The sequence below is a fragment of the Periophthalmus magnuspinnatus genome, chromosome 22 (assembly GCF_009829125.3).
Source record: "Periophthalmus magnuspinnatus isolate fPerMag1 chromosome 22, fPerMag1.2.pri, whole genome shotgun sequence".
Lineage (NCBI taxonomy): Eukaryota > Metazoa > Chordata > Actinopteri > Gobiiformes > Gobiidae > Periophthalmus > Periophthalmus magnuspinnatus.
In genome coordinates this window covers 8,619,732-8,639,372 of record NC_047147.1, presented here as the reverse complement: position 1 = coordinate 8,639,372, position 19,641 = coordinate 8,619,732, and the positions used below count along the sequence as shown (strand labels likewise).

At 41.6% G+C, this 19,641-nt stretch overlaps 1 protein-coding gene across 1 annotated transcript in view; it reads right to left on the bottom strand.

Moving 5' to 3' along the window:
• Nucleotides 1-5,309, bottom strand: part of gfra4a (GDNF family receptor alpha 4a) — a 201,848-nt gene extending 196,539 nt beyond the window's left edge. The window contains exon 1 of the mRNA XM_055230955.1: nucleotides 4,941-5,309. Within this exon, the coding sequence (XP_055086930.1) occupies nucleotides 4,941-4,983 (43 nt within the window). The 5' untranslated portion in view covers nucleotides 4,984-5,309. The remainder of the gene's footprint in view (nucleotides 1-4,940) is intronic.
• Nucleotides 5,310-19,641: the final 14,332 nt, after the last annotated feature.

The window sequence follows — 19,641 nt, the reverse complement described above, 5'->3', positions numbered from 1 at the left end:
ATTTCCTCAACCAGACTAAACCAATAAGTACAACATTTCCTCTTGTATTTAAAGGGTCTGCCTTGTCCCCATGGAGAGGTTATTGCTTTACCTGGAGCATTAAACCGATCTATTTCCATGGAGACAAGCAGATGATGCCTCAAGGACAAATTACAGGTCGTATCTGTGGAGAGGAGACCTTCTTTACAGTAACAATAGTTCAATAGCGAGAGCAAGATAAATAGGTACATCAACGAACCACTGACCCACATACACCAGCGTACGATTGATACGACTGAAAGGTTTTTATTCTGCACTCTTCTGTTTTAACGTTAATTTGATGATGATTATTTGTAGTAGCTTTAGCGTACGAGCGAGAATTAACACAGAGGCCAGTAATGATGACACGGAGAGCCACTGATTGTTTTATCTTTTTCTATGATCATGTCCTGTAACTGTTTAACTTCGCTCTCGAGTTGCGTGAGTTTATTCAGCTTTTCAGTCACTTTTTCCATCTCCTCCGTCAACACGCTGAAGGACTTAGGGATTTCCTCCATGTCCTCTTCCATTTGAACATTTGTTGGCGCTTTCTTCGGAGGCATCGCTCACGTTTCCCTTTGTTTTGTTGGGTAGATAAAACAAGTTTCTAGTATTTGTTTGCGAGAGCAGCAGTACAGGGCGCCGCCATCTTGAATGACATCAACTCACAAATGTGGGTAATAAAGGTGAGATGTTTTAGACCAGCAGAGCCAAGCTGCGACACGCCAATTTGTGATTATTTACGTTTTGATTTGTGTGATTTTAACGTCTTTCTTATTCCGTAAAGCACTTTGAATTACTTTGTGTGCTGTACAAATAAACGTGTGTTGCCTTATGCTGACACTGGGGGCAAGATGGGTTAAATGTCTCGCCCAAGGACACAACAAAAGCATCTGTGGGAGCTGGAATCGCATCGCCAACCTGTGGGTCCATGGATCTGACCGCTCAACCAATGATGTTTACGCCGAGAACAGGAATCGAACCATCCGAGCCACAGTTTTAACACCTCCATAAAGCCAAGCAGGGGGTGGACTCTCAGAAAAGTTGCAGAAGAGCGCAGACTTTCATATGGATTTGGCAAAGGTTTTCAAACATCTAACACAAACTCAGAGCAATGTTACATCACGTTCCATACTCTCATATATGAAGCAATCTGTGAACGTTTGTGACAGCAGCTTAGCACCCATTACTGTCACTTAGATCAGAACATCCTCCTCCTCCTCTGTCTCTCCCCACTGTAGATTCAAATCGATGACGCCTTTTCCTCTTTTCCTTGCATGTCTAACCTTCAAGCTTTCGTTGCTCCTTTGATCCCCCCCTACCTCTCCTCCATAAGCTCCACCCCCCCCCCCGTAAGCCCCCCACACACTCGGCGTACGGGGCCGCTGATGGTGTTGATGGGCTGTTCTGCCGCTGTGGATTTGACACATCATCTTGACAAGGTGAGAATATCCGATCGCCCCTCTGACTCGCGTGCTTCACATTGTGCCTTCACTCAAATGACAAGGCTCTGGTTCCAAGTGACAGCTCCCGACACGCAGACTTAAAAACTCACACGTACCGATGCTTTTCAGAACAATATGGCCACCAGTGACTGCATTGAATCAAAACCAAGGCTGTTTGAGCGAGATCTGTTTTAGTTTGGCAATGTGGCAATTTGAAAGAATCTTATAATTTCCCAGTTGGCGCGTGCTGGACCTGATTGCTGTGACAGTTGTGCATCTGTCGGTACTGACAAGCTACAAAACTGTCAGCCTTGGAATGAGGAAGCCTGGAACATAATAAAGGTGGACTATCTCCATGGAGATGTTATTGGTTTGTCTGGAATGTTCAGTGGAATAGCTTTAAGTGTATCCATATTGCAAAAAACTTTGGAAAAACACACATTCTTACAGTGAACGTTTTTGTGTCTGCGATTTGGCCTTTTCGTCTCTATGGAAAAAGATACTAATGCCATATGGTGTAACTTTCCATGCCAAGCAATAATACACTGCCTGGCCAAAAAAAAAAGTCTCCACCTGGATTTAACTAAGCAAAAAAGCACCAGGGTTGCTGCAGTTGGTCAGGTCTAGGTTCAGCAGAATGAGGTCAGCTGACACCTGAATATACTGAATGACCAGGTTATTCCATCAATGGATTGTTTCTTCCCTGATGACACGGGCATATTCCAAGATGACAATGCCAGGATTCATCGGGCTCAAATTGTGACAGAGTGGATCAGGAGCATGAGACGCCATTTTCACACATGGATCGTCCACCATAGAGTCCAGACCTTAACCCCATTGAGAATCTTTGGGATGTGCTGGAGAAGCTTTGTGCAGCGTCAGACTCAACATCTTAGTGAAAAATCAATGCAACACTGGATGGAAATAAATCTTGTGACGTTGCAGAAGCGAAATCGAAACAGCGCCACAGTGAATCAAAGCTAAAGACGGTCCAACGACATATTAGAATGTGTGACCTTTTTTTTTTGGTGGTGACTTTTTTTTTGGCCAGGCAGTGTATATCCATGGAGACAAAGCAGATGGTGGGTATTCTCCTTGAAAAGTTACATAGTGCACCTTTAAACATGGATAAAGATAAAACATGCAGATAACACAAACTGAGCAAAAAAAAAACAAAAAAAAAACACTGAATTAATTACATGTAAAAAGTTGTACCTTACTTCGCTGTCAGTGGAGACAATTTGGTTTTCACTGCCCTTTTCATGTTGCCAGATAAGATGTTGACAACAAAAGTACATTTCCCACATTAACTTTTCCTAAAACTGCAGTTATAACCGAGCACTGACAGCGTGGGCTCGATGTGCAATATCCACGACATCGGCCCCTTATCTCCCAGCAGCACAGGGGCCACTGTCAGGAAATAACACGACGAAAATGTTCTTCCATTTTACCTTCCCAATTTGAAACCTAACTGCTTTTGGTCTAAGAAACTCTGGACAGTAACCAAGTCATAGTATTTTAACTTTACCATTCACAGTCTGTTTACAATGAGCCTTTGTATGAGTAAGAACAGACTTATTATACTGAGAAATCCAAACACATAACCACTCTCCACTCTTTGTGCGTCCCCGAATGCATTCAAATTCATATCACAAGAAAATTGCTATCATTTGGAAGTCATCAAAATCACTGAGTCCAAAACATCTTCAAAAGCTGGTCTGTTTGTATTCAGTCTGGCCCATACTTCTTTCTTTTTTTATTTTTTTTTAAAACAATCAATAACTCATCTGTTCCTCTCTTGATAATATTCGAGTTCAGATCAAACGCAGCTCAAAAAAGTCAGAAACTCCCCCCAAAAAACGCACCCATATTGTATACTATCACATTTTTACTGCCGGAAATCCCACGAACAGCAGGAGAGCAGGGAGAGCAGGGAGAGCAGGGGAATGGTGGTCTCAAATGTGGCGTGTCATTGTAGAGCCCGTTATAAATCTAACGCACAAACATAAGCCTTTCCCCACACTGCCCCTGCTTCCTGCACTTTAATTCTCAGCCATGCAACACGACATCTCTTACATCCATCCATCTGTGTGTTAAAATGAGGTTTAAACCAAAATGGAAGTAGTAAATTACCCGAGAGTGAAAAAGCAAAAAAAAAAAAAAAACAAAAAAAAAAAAAAAAAAAGATGTGCTTGTCAAGGTTTGTAGGTTTTTTGAAAATGTGCAAAATTGATACCAGAAGAAAACATGGAATGAGGAATAAAAATTAATTTGAAATGACTTGCTGAAAAGAGCTTGGCACAGACATTCTGCTATTTTTGACAAATATTACACCAGGCGTTTCATGCAAGGACGGTGTATGAAAAAGCTGTCAAATAGATAGTGGCACAGTAATGGCAAAAGGGAAGGAAAGAGACGAAAGAGACTGCATAGCTCACCGAAATGAGCATCTAATACGAGGGGTGACATTGAAATAACATGACACGTTTGGAATCAGGGCATTTGAACCGGTGTTGTTCAGTTTCAACCAGGAAATATCAACCAGCTCTGTGCATTTCAAACATGAGAGGAGCAGATATAATATTCTACTGAGGCTCAAATGAATAAATAAACATACAAAGGAGGAAAAGAGTGCGTTTTAACACAGCTTTTTGTCAGTTTTGCAAGAAGCACGTGCAAAAAGAGCAGGAATACACGTTTTAGCAAAGCGTTTTTATATGTCATAGTTATACATTTGTGTTCCATACTGCCTGTAATTTCATAATTCAATCAAATCCGTGCCAGATGAGTGCAGAGTGTTTGTTGTGAGCATCTGCAGCTTGTTCACACACATGAATAAAAAGAGGACAACAACCACGCAACATCTCTGACACTGTCCCTTAAGTGCGCACGGACTGTTCCCACTCTACCCCCCCTTTTTTTTTTTTACTTCTGTGCATCCAGCGCGTTCGGAGTCAGGGCTGCACACCTGCACTGCTCTGCTCTGCTCTCCTCTTGCTCTGCTTACCGCATCTGACACACGCACAGCCACGTACACGCACGTCCTCTGCACCTTGTCCCGTGCGCACACGTCTGAATGTATCCAACAACACCTGAATGAAGCAGGTGAGCACCAAGACGCACGGACCCAACCACGAAATGCAGCCACGTAGATCATAAACTGACTGACACGAGCACACAGACGCGTATTAGTAAGCCAGAACGTGCATGATTATGATTTTGGGGGGGATATATTAAGGTACGCACGGTGCTTTCGCCTGATGGAACAACCGGGCAGAGCGCACGCAGCTCTCAACGGGACCGAGACCCCAAACTACACCACTTCCCCAGCGTTACAAAGCATCCAAGAGCCTGCTTTAAACATGCATCTGTCTAATCCACTGCCAACTTCACCAGGACTGATAAAAGTGCACAAACGCAGCCAAACGCACCGTCCACGACCAAAGCGCAATGGGAAAAAAGTGTGCGTAAACTCACCAATCAGTGCCAGCTGCAGAAAGTATAGTCCGAAGAAGTCCATGGTTATGATCAATGTAGATTAAACAGATGAATCCGGAGAGATGTGACCGTGATAGAGCTGATGGGAGAGAATAAAAAAAAAGCTCCTCTCGCTTGTAACGCAAAGATTCGCAGCTATTTCTCTGGTGCTGACTGGTCACTCCAACCCACAACGTAGCACAGCATCATTTTTGTAAAAAAGTTTCTTGGTAAATGAGGTCAAAACGGACCCTTTAGATCGAGCCTGGGAACCAAAGCAGCTGGGTCCTTACGCGGAGTCGGTGTTGCGCGTATTGAGCATCCACACTCCGGTTCTCCGTGCGCGCCGCTTCCTCTCCTCTTCGCCTCCACCTGCGCGAGCCGTCTGCAAACTGCGGATGAATCACACGAGCGAGCGCACTCCGACCCCTGCGCACACGCGAGCCAGCCCCAGCCAAGCCGCCCCAGCCAAGGCTCGTTACAGAAATCCAATCTCGCTCCCAAAGTTGAAATAGGACAAGTCAAATCGATAGCCTATTTCATACCGCTGTAAAATGGAAACAATAAAAGGTGCGTAAAATGAGCACAGTGCCGCTGGAACGGGTGGGTGCGCCGTATCCACTGCGCTTTCAAAGTAGGTTATTCCCTGCTAAAATATGACAGAAACTAAAGAAGAAAAGTTGTTTGCGAGTGTGATTGATGTGAGAGGAGATTTTAGGAACCAAAACGCGCGAAGGGGCAGAGCTCAGAGAGAGAGAGAAAAAAAAGATCCAGCAGGTTGAGTCAGAGTCAGTCTCCAAATGTGGAAATGAAAAGCGCATCGCAGTGGGAGCACGGGCTGCTTCAGACAGTTCACCTCCCAACACTTCCACTTATCAACGTGGACTCCAGGTGTTGAGTCATGATTCAGGAGGAACAGTTCACAGAAGTATCATAGAGGAAAGAAGTATTTTACAGCAACTGAGATTTGAAACTCTTCTTCCTTTTAATGGTCTTATTAAAACATTTAGTACACAGATTGTTGCTTTCTCTGTCAAGCTGAGCATATATTTTAATCATTTTTATTTTGTTTTAGACTTTACTTAATCAGGACAATCCTAATTAGACTAATAACGTTTTATCAAAGGAGTCCTGTCCAAGAGGCAGCGAGGTTCCACACAACAAAAACAACAGATTATGATAAACAGGGGCGACAGTAATTAGTAGAGTGTTTGTCCACTGATCTGAGTGTATGAGTGTGTGTGTGAACGTGTGTGAACGTGTGTGAACGTGTGTGTGTGGGTGAGTGGTTCCTTAATGTAAAGTGCTTTTGGGATCTTTGAAGGTGGAGAAGCGCTATTTAAAAATGTGACCAAAAATGTGACCCATAAACAAGTTCACACAGAAGCAACTCATCCATACATTTTCTTCCATTCATCCGGGGCTGGGTCACGTATGCAGCAGTCTAAGCAGGGACTCCCAGACTTCCCTCACCCTAGACACGTCCTCCAGCTCCTCCGATGCAACCCCAAGACGTTCCCAAGCCAGCTGAGAGGCAAGGTCCCTCCAGCATGTCCTAGGTCTTCCCCGAGGCCTCCTCCCAGTGAGACATGCCCGGAACACTTTCCTAAGGAGGCGTCCAGGAGGCTTCCCGAACAAATGCCACCTGAGCTGTGGAGGAGCAGCGTCTCTACTCCGAGCTCCTCACCCTATATCTAAGGGAGTGTCCAGCCACTCCGCAGAGGAAACTCATTTCAACCATTTGCTGAGGGGACATTAAATTCAAAAATATTATTAAAATATATATAAAATCACCAGCAACATGATGTGACGGTGACAGATTACATGAGTGTGAAATGAGGAATGGAACAATGCAGGTTAAAGACGGGATAGTACCAGAGAAAACAGGTGCGAGGGAGAAGAGGTGTGAATGTTGATCAGATGGAGGCAGATACACTTCAAATTTTATATCAAATGAAAAAACCACTAGATTCAAAAGGATAACATTCTTACGTAGTTATAGATGGTAGAAGCTCATTGAGTTTATTCACCAACTTTACCTCACATATTTACATTTGAAGGAGACAAACATGCAGTTAAGTCCAGTAATTCTTTTAGCAGCAGCAGCAGCATCTGATAAAAGCGCCTACCTGGACCGCACTGTTTTCCATAATAACTATAGTGACTCAGGTTTCAGGGCCAAACAAGCCGTGTACAAAACATGAGTCCTTGCAACCTAGATTGTTCTCTATACAAGTTGTTCAGTCTGTATTCAAAGTGTCGAATCAAACCTCTATAAATGATGGAGCATATTTAAATTCTTCATAGTGGCAGCTGTTGGGGGCCGACTTTTTGTTGCCAAAGTCTGAATTATTTCCAAGCTGTTAAACTCACATTTCAGGAGGAGAAATTAATTTTTGAGCGGTGCTACTGTGGGGACTTGTTTTGCCTCCTCGAGCTTATTTTGGGATTCCTAGCGCATCTCTGGGAACTTTCATCTGCTGTGTTGTTTGTGCTCTATGTAAAAAAAGTCAGAAAACGTGGGATGGATTCGTTTGTGCTGAATAAACCACACAGTCCAGGACTTTCAGACAAACTTCACGACGATGCATTTGTTTTTATTATTTTTTTCCTGGTGAGTGGGCAGCTGGTTTCGCTCCGGTTTGAAGGGCCTGTTGTGGAAAAAGAAATAGACTTTAGCTGAGTTTGCGCTTCTCTTATTAAGATCTTTAAAAAATATTTCACAAAACCTTTTTTAAGAAGCCTACTTATAATTGTGTAGTATGTGTATTGTCTTTAAAAGATTAGAAACTTTGATAACACTGTTTTATACAATGTTTTATACAAGTATCGGTCCGTTATGCATTTGCTACCAGGCTGCACAAAAACAGTAAATAATTTATCAGTGACCGCATATTTTCTGATGTAACTTTCACCCATCCCTCATGACGCGCTAATAAGCTCATCCGTAGATATATAATGAAAATCCTGAGAGGAAATAACCACAGAAATCCATTTGATATAACATCGAGTTTATTATATTTGTGCTAGATCTTCTCTTGTCTCCGCAATGATGTATCACATATAACGCATCAGATAAGTCGCACAAAAGTAGAGTCACAAGCGAGTGAAAATGAGCCAAAATGAGTTTTTTTGCAAGGGGGAAAAGGCCAACTGAAGAGCTAGAAGAAGAGTCTACGACCTCCAAGAAAAATAAAGCTAAATTTAATAGACAATACCAAGAGTTGTACTTAAAATCTGGGTTTGTCGCTACAGGTGAGTCTCACGTGCAGAGTCCGCTCTGCGTAATATGCTGGAAAAAGCAAACAAGGCAATGAAACTGCTTTGGCACATGGAGACTAAGCACCCTGGATTAAAAGATAAGCCTTTAGAGTTTTTTGAAAGAAACATACGTGATCAAGAAGGAAAGAAGAAACAAGCACAGGGCTCCCACTGATGCAGCGATAAGGTGAGTTGTATTTCTTATGCACTTAACTTTTTGCTGTATTTATCTGCCACGTGTAGATGGACGATCCGTGAAAATAAGACCTACATTATTCCGGTCCGTGGTGCAAAAAAGTTTTTTTTAATATTACGATTGTTTTTATACTTGTATGTGTACTTTACAGTGTATTTTTGTAGCAATAAAAACACCTGTAATTAGGCCTGTCATAATGATTCAATACATAACAGATGGAACAATACTTTTTGGCGGTCAGTATTTATCATGGGACCTGTTTTTTGTTTTTTTTTCTGTACTACAAAAGCTTTTGAGAGTTGAATGATGGAACTTCTATGACACATTATATACACAAAATAACTGCGTTGCATTCTGTTATTTATTTATTACAACTCACATTTTTTTAACAATCGTGTAGAATTTGAATACTTTTTGAGAGATATTTCTGCTTTGTTTCAATATTATCGTGTATCGCCTATATTCACTTTACAGCAATATATCGCAATATTTCAAACTGTGTTATCATGACAAACACAGGCTCTTGAACACGTACAAGATACCACTTTAATGCCGTACTGGGACGATCTTGGCAAAGCGTTTACGTCTCCATAAGATGAGACATTCCACCGGAAAATTGAACCTTTTAACGCATTCTGGTCTGTGCCGTAGAGGGGCTTAAATAGTTCGTGTCCAGGGTGAGAGGGGTCACCTGTAATCCGGCCTGCTCGCCCTTCAGTCCTGGAGACGTACAGGTCCTGCGGAGAGCGGGGCTGCAGCTGTACCTGGCAGTGGCCCTGGCGTAGCGCATTGTGATGGAGAAAATCTGGAAGGACTCAGCGACGGCCATGTGGAAGTGCACCTGCTCCTCTAAAACACCTGTATTAGTAACCCACCACTTACACGTACGTACACAGGAAAGACGGATGAAGTCTCTTGCTCAGGGACACAGTGGCAGTACTGAACAGAGTAGACACTGATACTCAACATGTTAAAGAAGCCAAACTGTGAATAAAAAAGTTCTGTTTCATATAAAAAGTAATTGTTTTAGCAGGAACATAATGCTGAATGTATGCAGCGTCTTCACTTCTCCCTGGCAGCCCTCAGTTCCTGGCAGGAGAAGCCTTTAAAACAAAAGTATATCTACACCGTATTCCTGCCAAGTACTGCTTTATGAAGGGGCCAGGCTTAGCAGCAGCATCTCTCCAGGCTGCAGAGGAGAGGCACTTCTGGATTCAGACCTGGCATCGCTCCAACACACTGTGCAACTCCACGGCAGCTGCTGGTTAAGTGTCTTGCTCAAGGGAATCAGGCAGGTCTGAAGCTGCTTTTCCCAGTAGTGTATGGGAAGTTCACGGTGAATTCACATCTTCCCCAGACAGTCCTGAATCACACAGAGCTGGCATATTGATTTAGTGTGTGCACTGTTCCTGCTGCTGCTCACTGAACACTTCCAGATCACACCAAACAAGCCAGGGCCAAAAGTAGCCTTTGCAACAGTTATGTAAAACCCGAAATGTCAACACAGAACAGCGTATTGGTGATTTGGTACAACAGTAAATAAAACCATCGGCGCTGGGCTGAGACAAACAACTGAGTATAAGCAAATATTTCAACTGTTCATGCCGTAGCAGAGTAAAAGTAATAGCAAGAAAATATAACATGGAAACAGATGCAAGCGTTTTAACCAACTTCAATAAATGTTTACATATTTCCCTCCATTACGATTAAGGTGTCAGCTTCTTATGTCAACTTCTTGCCTAAGTTCTTGCTGAAAAAGTAAACAAGCCACTGAGGGCGTATTTTCAAATATTCTACATACATATTTCCAGATCATAAAGGTCAAACATCCCACGCACTGTTGCATCCACAGCACCTTTAATAATAAGAGCAGGCGTTTTCATGATCTAATGGAGGACACGGTGCAGGCTTGTGCTCATTTCTGAACTCACACTAGCAGAAGTGATAATACATTCAAATGGCTTAGTTCTTTATGTCTGTTCTGTAGCATTTGCACAGAGGAGATGTCAGCCTGCAGCCTCCTACACAGCACACAGAGGTAGACGCTTTGTCACATGGCTATTGACTGCGTCTACCTGAATAAAACCTGAGTACATGTTCCAAGGCCACACTGCACAAAGAATGGGCCATACAAGAGCTGCGGCCATGATGGTCTGTCTACAATCTATAAGTCCCAGGCAGCAGTGAACAGGCCGTTTGGAAAGTCCTTAAGCAAAACAGGACAAAAGTCATTTTAAAGCAATGGCGCTTTCACAAAGAGACCTCTGATTACCTTTATTCATTTTGGGCCAAGGCAGGATTTTATTCTAACCTGGAAAAGTCAGATTGATGTGTGTATCACTCTTGATTTGAGTTCTCAAAGTGATTGGGAAAAGGCAGAACATTCAGATGAATACTTCAAGCTGATTGGGTGTGACAATAGTGGAGAAAGCATCGACATCTTCCTCATCCAAAGGTTTTGACTTCCACCAAAATCACGGTGTTTCCCTTTGATTAAACGGATCATGCAGCGGTGTGCGCCCAAACACAACAAGAAAGAGGTTTAGGATGGATTCTTGTGCATATGAACTAGCAGATATTGCAGGAATTCATCTTACTGGGCAAAGCAGAAGGAATTCAGGGACAGGTCAATATAGTGTTGTATAGTCCTCCTTGGTTTTACACCTTAGGACATTCCTCACTGTTCTTACACAACATGCACAGCAGACTGCTCTGGCATTGACATTTGCAGTGACACCACTTGTGTCTATTAGTTGCCAATCTCCAGCAGCTCATTACTTTAACAACAGGATGGAATAAAGACAACTGCATGTTAGAGGTCTTTGTTAGAAAAGTGGATACGTTTGTGAAAAGGGGGTCTGTGAAGGAAGATACCAGATCTGAGTCAAATGAAACTCAGCATGTCTTATTTGATGTCCGCCATAATCGGTTTAGGCCAGAGCGTGTGCTCTATGAGATGGAAACTAATGACAATGCTCACCAGCTGCAAATGATTTTCTATAAACACAGGTGCAAGTTGTCTGTAAATACATAGCTTATACTGTAACTGCACCAAAGGTTTAAACAGGATTCATATTTTCAGTCCTCTGCACCAGTAATAATTTTTCATGCCTGTTGTTGGATTCTGTCAAACTGAGGCATTTGTCATGGAGAAACTCTGGTAATACTTTTCAAATAATGATTTGGGACACAAAAATGGAAGAATATTGTCTACAAGTTCACGTCATTTTGAATCATCTGTTTTCTAGCATGTAGGAATTTAAAAATGAATAGTTACGTTGGTTAAGGTTGCACTTTTTTTTTTCCAAATTCTTAACCTGTTAGTGTGTCAGTTTGGGACTAGCATAAAAAGTAGATTGGATTGTGAGGATTTCTTGCATTTTATTTTATTTTTTCTCGATATCTGGACGAAACATTCCAACAACAAAGATTTGTGCTGACAAAGAAGGCATTGAACTTTGTGTGAGTTTTAATTTCATTTGGATTGGCCAGGCTTTTGGTGAGATATGCATACGAAAGATTTTTATTCTGCACTCTTCTGTTTTAATGGTAATTTTACGTTGATTATTTGTGATTATTTATGTGCTGATTTGTTGTATTATGATTGTAACGCCTTTCTTATCTGAATTACTTTGTGTGCAAACTGTGCTGTACAAATAAACTCGTCTTGCCTTGAACCAGGTCAAAACATGTATTTCAACAGTTAAACAATAAACGGTTCACAATAGAAGTCTCATCTGCCCATTATTAAACTGTGAGTATGTTAGAATGTTGAGATTCCACATGTCGTAAACCTATTGACATATACATAAAATATACACACACCAGTACACACTACAGATAAACTAACTAGTGATTACAACCTCACCTGCTTGTGAAAGTTAAGCAAGTACTCGAAATATCTGGATGGAATACCGCTGAGAATATAAGTTGCCACAGCGAGGCAGCAGTGGCTCGAGTGGAAAAAGATGTTGTGTCCTTAGGCAAGACACTTCACCCACCTTGCACAAGAATCTGATGTCATTGTGTTGTTGGTGATTGGAGGGGTTGATTTCGCAGATTGGCAGCCTCTCCGTCGATCTACCCCAGGGCAGCTGTGGCTGAAATAGTAGCTAACCACCACCAAGTATGGAGTGAATGAATAATGTACTGTAGTGATTATTAGAGAAAACACTTTTAAAGAACTTATGGACAAACTTGGCACTTGTCTCAATGGATTTCCTTGGCATTGACAGCAGTAGTGGTTTACTTTAGTCATAGTTCAAAGTTCAACAGATTCCATGCATATACGTTATATGAGCTGAACAAACGCTTAAAGTCTTGTTTCCATGGTAGAATATAATGTACCATAGATTTCATAATTGTAAAATCTATTATTACTACACAAACTGTATGTTATATTGAACCTGGTTGTCAGTTGGAGCAGGCAGTGGTCCAGCTGTTTGGGATCGATGGTTTTAGCCTCTGTCCAAATAACACCTCTGCGCCAGTAAATCTAACCAACCCTATACACTTTCAGCACTTTTTGTTCAAACAAGGATGTATTGGGTTGTTATAACAATATCTCCTGTATGGACTCTGAAATACTGTGGATTCACGCATCCGTCCTGACAACAGTTACAAAACCTGAAGGACATATCAATCGTGTTTAATTATATCTGGCAATCTATCGAGGATTTCTAACATTAGCGTATGTAAAAATAATCCTGCCACTCATGCATATTGCCAACTCGAGGTAGGCAAAGATCCTCAAGCATCTCTTTGTACTGAGAAATAAATAAAAGAGGTAAAATAAAATGTACAGTTGCAGAGTCAATTATATGTACCAATGAGCAAATATTGTGGCTGGCTTGTCAGACTTGTCATTATTTCTATTCGCGCTCCTGTTTTGTTGATGTGTAGATGCTTTGCCACATAAACAAAAGCCCAACAATGTGTCTAGCTGCGTGCTGTGTCGCATTAAATTTAAGTGTTTCGCGCACAGTTTGAGTTTTGATGTCGGCAGTACAGTGTCAGAAAAATAGAGATTTATATTCCTGTATTTTTTTTTTTTTTTTCCTGTATGGCGTATAGCTGTCTGGCTCCTCATGCAGTGTCTGACTACAGGCTACAACAATGATAAGAGTGTGCAGTGGGCTACATCTTTCTGCTCTCTCAAGGCTTGCCATAAAAGTGCCAAGTTGTCACTGTAGCCTTCCCCAACGCGTCAGCGCCAATGCTTTGAAGATGAATGTGAATACGATAGGCCTCTCCCTGCAGTGGGGTGAGGAAACCACTGCGGCTCTGGCTTGGTTCCTGTGCCCGACCGACACGTTTCTGAATGGTCAGTATGTTCTCCATGTGCTACTGTGAGTTTTACCTACAGCCGCCTAAGGACATGGAGGTATATTGGGGATTCGGAGTAAAAAATGTGAGAAAGGTTGCACTTTTTGTCCATTATAGTCAACGAGAGATAGATGTTTAAGAATGTGTTCAATTGTCAGGGGTTGTCGATGGGTTTTCAAACTTTTTCAGCAAGGATTTGAGTTGGAGTCATTCATCCGCACGTCTTTATTGGGCTCCCGTCATGGCGGCAGTAGTCGAAACAGAGATTTTCCAAATTTTCTCACATGAAACACTTTCTTCTGGAGGAATTCCGAGGCATTCCCAGGTTAATGGAAAGTCTAGTCCCTCTAGGGTGTCCTGGATTTTCCCCAGAGTTCCTCTCAGTGGGACATGTCTGGAACATCTCTCTAGGGAGATGTCAAAGCATCCTCCCAGTACCAAACTCCTCACCCATATCTCCAAGGGAATACCCAATAACTTTGCAGAGGAAATGTCTGTGTAATCCCTCAGTCGTCCAGGTCTGATTCGGAGTAAAAGACGAAGTTTAAATCTGTCAACTGGACAAATTGTTGTAGGAGTGAAGACGTTTTGCTGCTCATCCAAGACGCTTCTTCAGTTCTGGTCAGATTGCTGGTGGACACTGCCTTATATCTATCTGAAGGGAGGGGCTAACTACACTGAAACCGTAAACAGCTATTGTCTCCAGTTTCAGCCTTAACGACCCTATTCACCCTGTAATGGCCGCCTATTGTTCTCTTTGTTCCTGTTTGTTTTGGGTCTGAGGATAGAATTGTAGATCGGTGAGAGATTCTTGAGGAATGAGGACCTGAGACATAAACGTCTTCACTCCTACAACGATTTGTCCAGTTGACAGATTTAAATTTTGTCTTTTGCTTGCAGAGGAAACTCATTTTGACTGGTCGTATCTGGGATGTTGTCTTTTCTGTAGATTTCCAGAACTCGTGATCGTAGATGAGGACACTGGAGCATACGTTACATCAACTCAGCTCCTTTTTCACCTGAACAGTTTAAAACACGATACGCCCATCCCTCTCAGGTGAAGAGAACCAGGCAAAACACACAGGGGAGACATTAAGACATCGAGTGGCGAGGAATGCGATGGCGACTTGACCTTCTCTGTGTTCTTGGTTTACAATAGGTTAATCCAACTTTCAAAAACTTGCTTGGCGAAGCAGTTAATGCAGATAGAAAGGTGTCAGTATACCCATTGACTCACAGGCCTGCAGGGGACAGCAGCATTGGCCCATAGTCTAATCTTAATCATATCAGGGCAGGTGATGAGATAGGCGTGAAAAACTGGTGCCCTTGGCCATGTCCCGGGCTGTTTTCCGTGATCTGTTTTTGCGGCGGTATATTTCACATGCTGCTCGGCGGAGATGCGTGGAAATGGATAAATCAATGGGGCCATCTGGGGAGAGGAAGTCAAGATGAGAAATGATCCGGAGCTGATGTTGGTTTGACAGTAGCCTCAGAAACCTCATTATACCATTCATTACCGCGCAGCATAAAGACATAGAGTATTGTTATTCTCATGACACAAATCAAACCGTTTTCCCCTTTAAGCTCCGAGATGGAACTTACACTGCGGGCTGTTCATTATGTGTCATGTGACAGACTGCTCCGAACAGACCTCGATACATTAAATACCAGCACGAGACAAGTCAAAAGAGCAGACGTATCGACAAATCATTGGTGAGTGATATTGGCAAAAAATGGGATAAGTGATAGCGACAAAAAATGTCTCACTATTTCTTTGCAATATCTTGATAGTCAAAAAGAAAATAAATAAATATATGAATTATATATATAAAATAAGACAAAACAGTTTTTAAAATGTATTAGTTGAAATTTAATTTTAAAAAAGTGTGAATCTAACCAAAAGTGTGGAAATATAAGTTTGAGTTTATATTTAATTAATTAATTTTTTTGCTTTTTTTGCAGCATTTTAAATACCCAATAATCACAGTAAATAAAAAATTCAAATCAGAGTGAAGATGTTTTGCTGCTCATTCAAGCCGCTTCTTCAGTTCTGGTCAGATTATTGCTGGACAATTCAATTCAATTCAATTCATTTATTTTTGTAACGCCCAAAATCACAACAACAGTTGTCTCGAAGGGCGTTCATGTTTTGGTTGATGGGGGAAACCGGAGTACCCGGAGGAAACCCATCCAGACACGGGGAGAAACATGAAAAACTCCACACAGAAAGGCCTGGTGACCCGGGGATCGAACCAAACCTTCTTGCTGTGAGACATGAGTGTTGCCACTCAGCCACCGTGCCGCCAACACACAAAAAACAAAACAACAGGAAAAATCAGACACAACGGGAAAAATCAGATACAACAGGAAAAATCAGACACAACAGGAAAAATCAGACACTGCCTTATACTGTATCTATATGACGGGAGAAGCTAACTACACTGAAACTAACACACCATTATCATATTTAGCATAATCGTTCTGAAGCGTAACTGAAGAAGCGGCTTGGATGAGCAGCGAAACATCTTCACTCAAAAAAGAACATGTTTTCCACGTGACGGATTTGAATTTTTCTTTTATCACGGCTCATACCTGGACGACTGAGGGACACACAGACACCCAATAATCACATTTTGCATAACTTCAAAGCAACAGTCACAATATTATAGATGATTCGATACACTGCTCGCCTCTAATAAGACAAGAACCATCTGTGTGAGGCCTGTCTTTGTGGGGTTTAAATGTTCGCCTGAAAGGGAGGATCTCAGTTGGTGTTTTATCTATTTAAAGAAGGCAGAAGTGTCTTTATATCCCACTGAGCTGGAGGGTAAAGATTTGTGTAAAAATACATACAAGCATAACCCAGTAAAACTAAGACAAATAATCAATCAGAGGTCTACAGTTTAATGTGCCAGTGTTATGGGTACTTTATTATGGGTACTTTGTTACTGTGTATGTTATTATATTTGGCTAAAAATGCAAAATCTTCATCCTGTTGTGCATTTTTTTTCATAGTCAAATTCAATAACTCAAAACTCTACACTATAGCCCATGTACTCCAGTATTATGACTGTGTTTTTAGTCCAAACATTCAGTTCCCATTAACACAGCTTCAAAGATGCAGGGATGTCACGATGAACAAATACACTCTTTCATCATCAGATCTTTTCAAATGATAAATGAAATGTTTTCTGCTTTCAGGAGGAGGGATATGAGGACTGTGCTGCTCTGAATGTGCCAATGCCAAGTATACATATCTCCCAGCACAAACGTGGCACCTGCCTGGTGTCACAAACTGCTGCAGGTCTAAATTAAGGCCAGTGGAGATGAGTATTACTGAATATCACCATTATCATTGTGTGCCCTCTGCAGCTGAGTCACTGCACATACCGTAGGAGTCAGGATCTGTGCAGTACTTCTCACCAACATTACAAATGACTTTACATATGATGGCAACAATGAAAGTACATTCAAGTTTAAAGTACCCACTAACCAATTATTGTTCCTATAAAAGCTGGAGGTATAACATTAAGCAGAATTAGCTTATGGCCAGGCCAGTTAGGAGCAGAAAATAAACCTGCAGTTTTAGTTAAGCTGCCTTAGGAGCAGCTTTGGGGGAAGTATGATAACCTGAGCACCATCCTCTGTTTCCTCCTACTTTCTCTGTCAACAGAGTTCAATATTCAGTTCACCTGGAGTTTGTTCAGTGCTATTCACATGTCATTCCCTGTCCCACTCCCCTCTGGGGAGAGCAACTGTTTCAGATGCCTGGCCACTGACCACTAGAAGATGTCTGGACCCTAGATCACCTCCTGCGTCCTGACCCTGTTCCGTAGACCTGCACCCTCAGCCCCTCCCTTCCCGTTTTTTTTGTTTTTGTTTTTTTTTTGTTTTTTTGAGTTTTTCTTTGCTGAGAAGAAGGGTCTAAGGACTGGGTATGTTTTGGGACAGTTTTGCATTTGCTTGTTTTCTGTCGATTCATTTGCTTGTCTGTTTCTGTTTCATTGTTGATTTTCTAACTTTCTGTTGGTTAACTCAATTCTCATGTTCAGCCCTAAGAGGCGACTGCTGTTGTGATTTTGGGCTTTACAAAAATAAATTGAATTGAATAGAATAAACATTTTCAAAATGAGCACTATTACCAACCAGACAATGCGTATTGTGAAAATGTGTTAAATTCTCTTCATAGTTACACTGGCAGAAATTCACAGAGACACAGTCGGTGCAAACTGTTATTAACCACTGGATTTATATAGTGCCTTTCAAGACACACATAGGGCTTTACAGTTTATTATTCAATCATTCCCCTTTCCATAGAGGTAAGCTACCATGATAGCCACAGCTGCCGCTACCATGGATCCATCTGCATCATCTACTCCTCCAGTCACTCACGCACACACCACATTCATCCAGGCATATTGTGGGTGAAAAGTCTTGCCTAAGGACACAATGACAGTTTTTGCCAGTGGCGCTCCACTGAGGCTTTGACAAGTCAGTACTGCTGTTGTGTCCATGGGCAAGATAGTTTACCCACTGTGCTTATCTGTATGAATGTGGTGCTAGTGGCTGACTGGTGATGGTTGGAGGGGCCGATGGTTCACACATTCAGCTTTGATTCAGATTTATCCCAGTAGCTGTGACTAGATTACCACCAGAGTGAATGAATTCTCTGTTAAGTTAAAAAAAGAAAAGTAAATATATAGGTAAATTGAAGACATTATTATGGTTTTAAAGCCATGTCACATAAGCCTTAATAATGGTCCACATGTTGCATCCCTTTAAATGCTGATTTGAGTGGGAGGGACTGTACACACCTAACCAGAACATTAAAGTAACTGCCATAATAAATGTTTGTCTTTCTCGTCTTTTTCAGCTGCATAATCTTCTCTATAAACTGTGTTGGATTTTAGCACAGTCAGAGCAGAATAAGGCCTGACAATGACCAAACATGATCATCGCATTACATTTGAACAACACTTCAAATTCATAATATTACATTTCCCCCCCAATCCCATTTCAGAATCTATTTATGTCATCAGTTTCAACAGCTCATTATGCGGATGACAAATTCAAATTTATGCAGAACAAAAACAGTGTCTGGTGGCTCTTATCTTTTTCCATATTATTTATCAACAGGGGCTTGATTGAGTATGCACGCTCTGCTCCGGCACATGCATACAATTACACACACAGCTGGGAGCACTCCACCGCAGTGTCCAGAGTCGTAAAAGTCCGACAACACCCCCCCGCACCCCCAACATCACCCCCCCACGCAGGAGAGGGTCTGAGGCTACAAGGGCTACGACCACTGGTGGAATTACTCATTAAAGTCCTGCCTGTGAGAGTGGACTTCCTGCTGCTCAAATGGTTTCCAGCTACAAGGTTTTCTAAGACGTCCGACACAATGGGGGACCGGGTCTTTCAACATCTTCAATGAAACTACATGTAATATTAGACTTCGCATCAGGACGCAAGATAGACAAAAAAATACATTGTAATTGTAATAAATTCATAATAAAAATATATAATTATAATAAAGGTCAGCAGAGAAATAGTTTAGTAGTTTGGTTTCCTGATTTTCAAACCAAGAAAGAAATACCCATTTAAATCTATGAAATAGGGGTGTAATGATTCAGAAACATCACGATTCATCACAATTCACCACAATACATAAAATAAAACACTAATACATGTAAATATTTCAACATTGGTGACAAAAGTTGGCAAGTTAAACATTTTGTCTTGTAATTATTATTATACAAGACAAAACTAACTAACTTTTTATAATCTTGTATTTTATGTGTGGTGGCATTTTACATCTTGCCATAGGGACTGCAGTTGGAAACTAGCTGTATAGCTAATACTGGCGCATTTACAGAAATGTCGATTAATGTGCATTGTCCCTATTCAAATAAACTA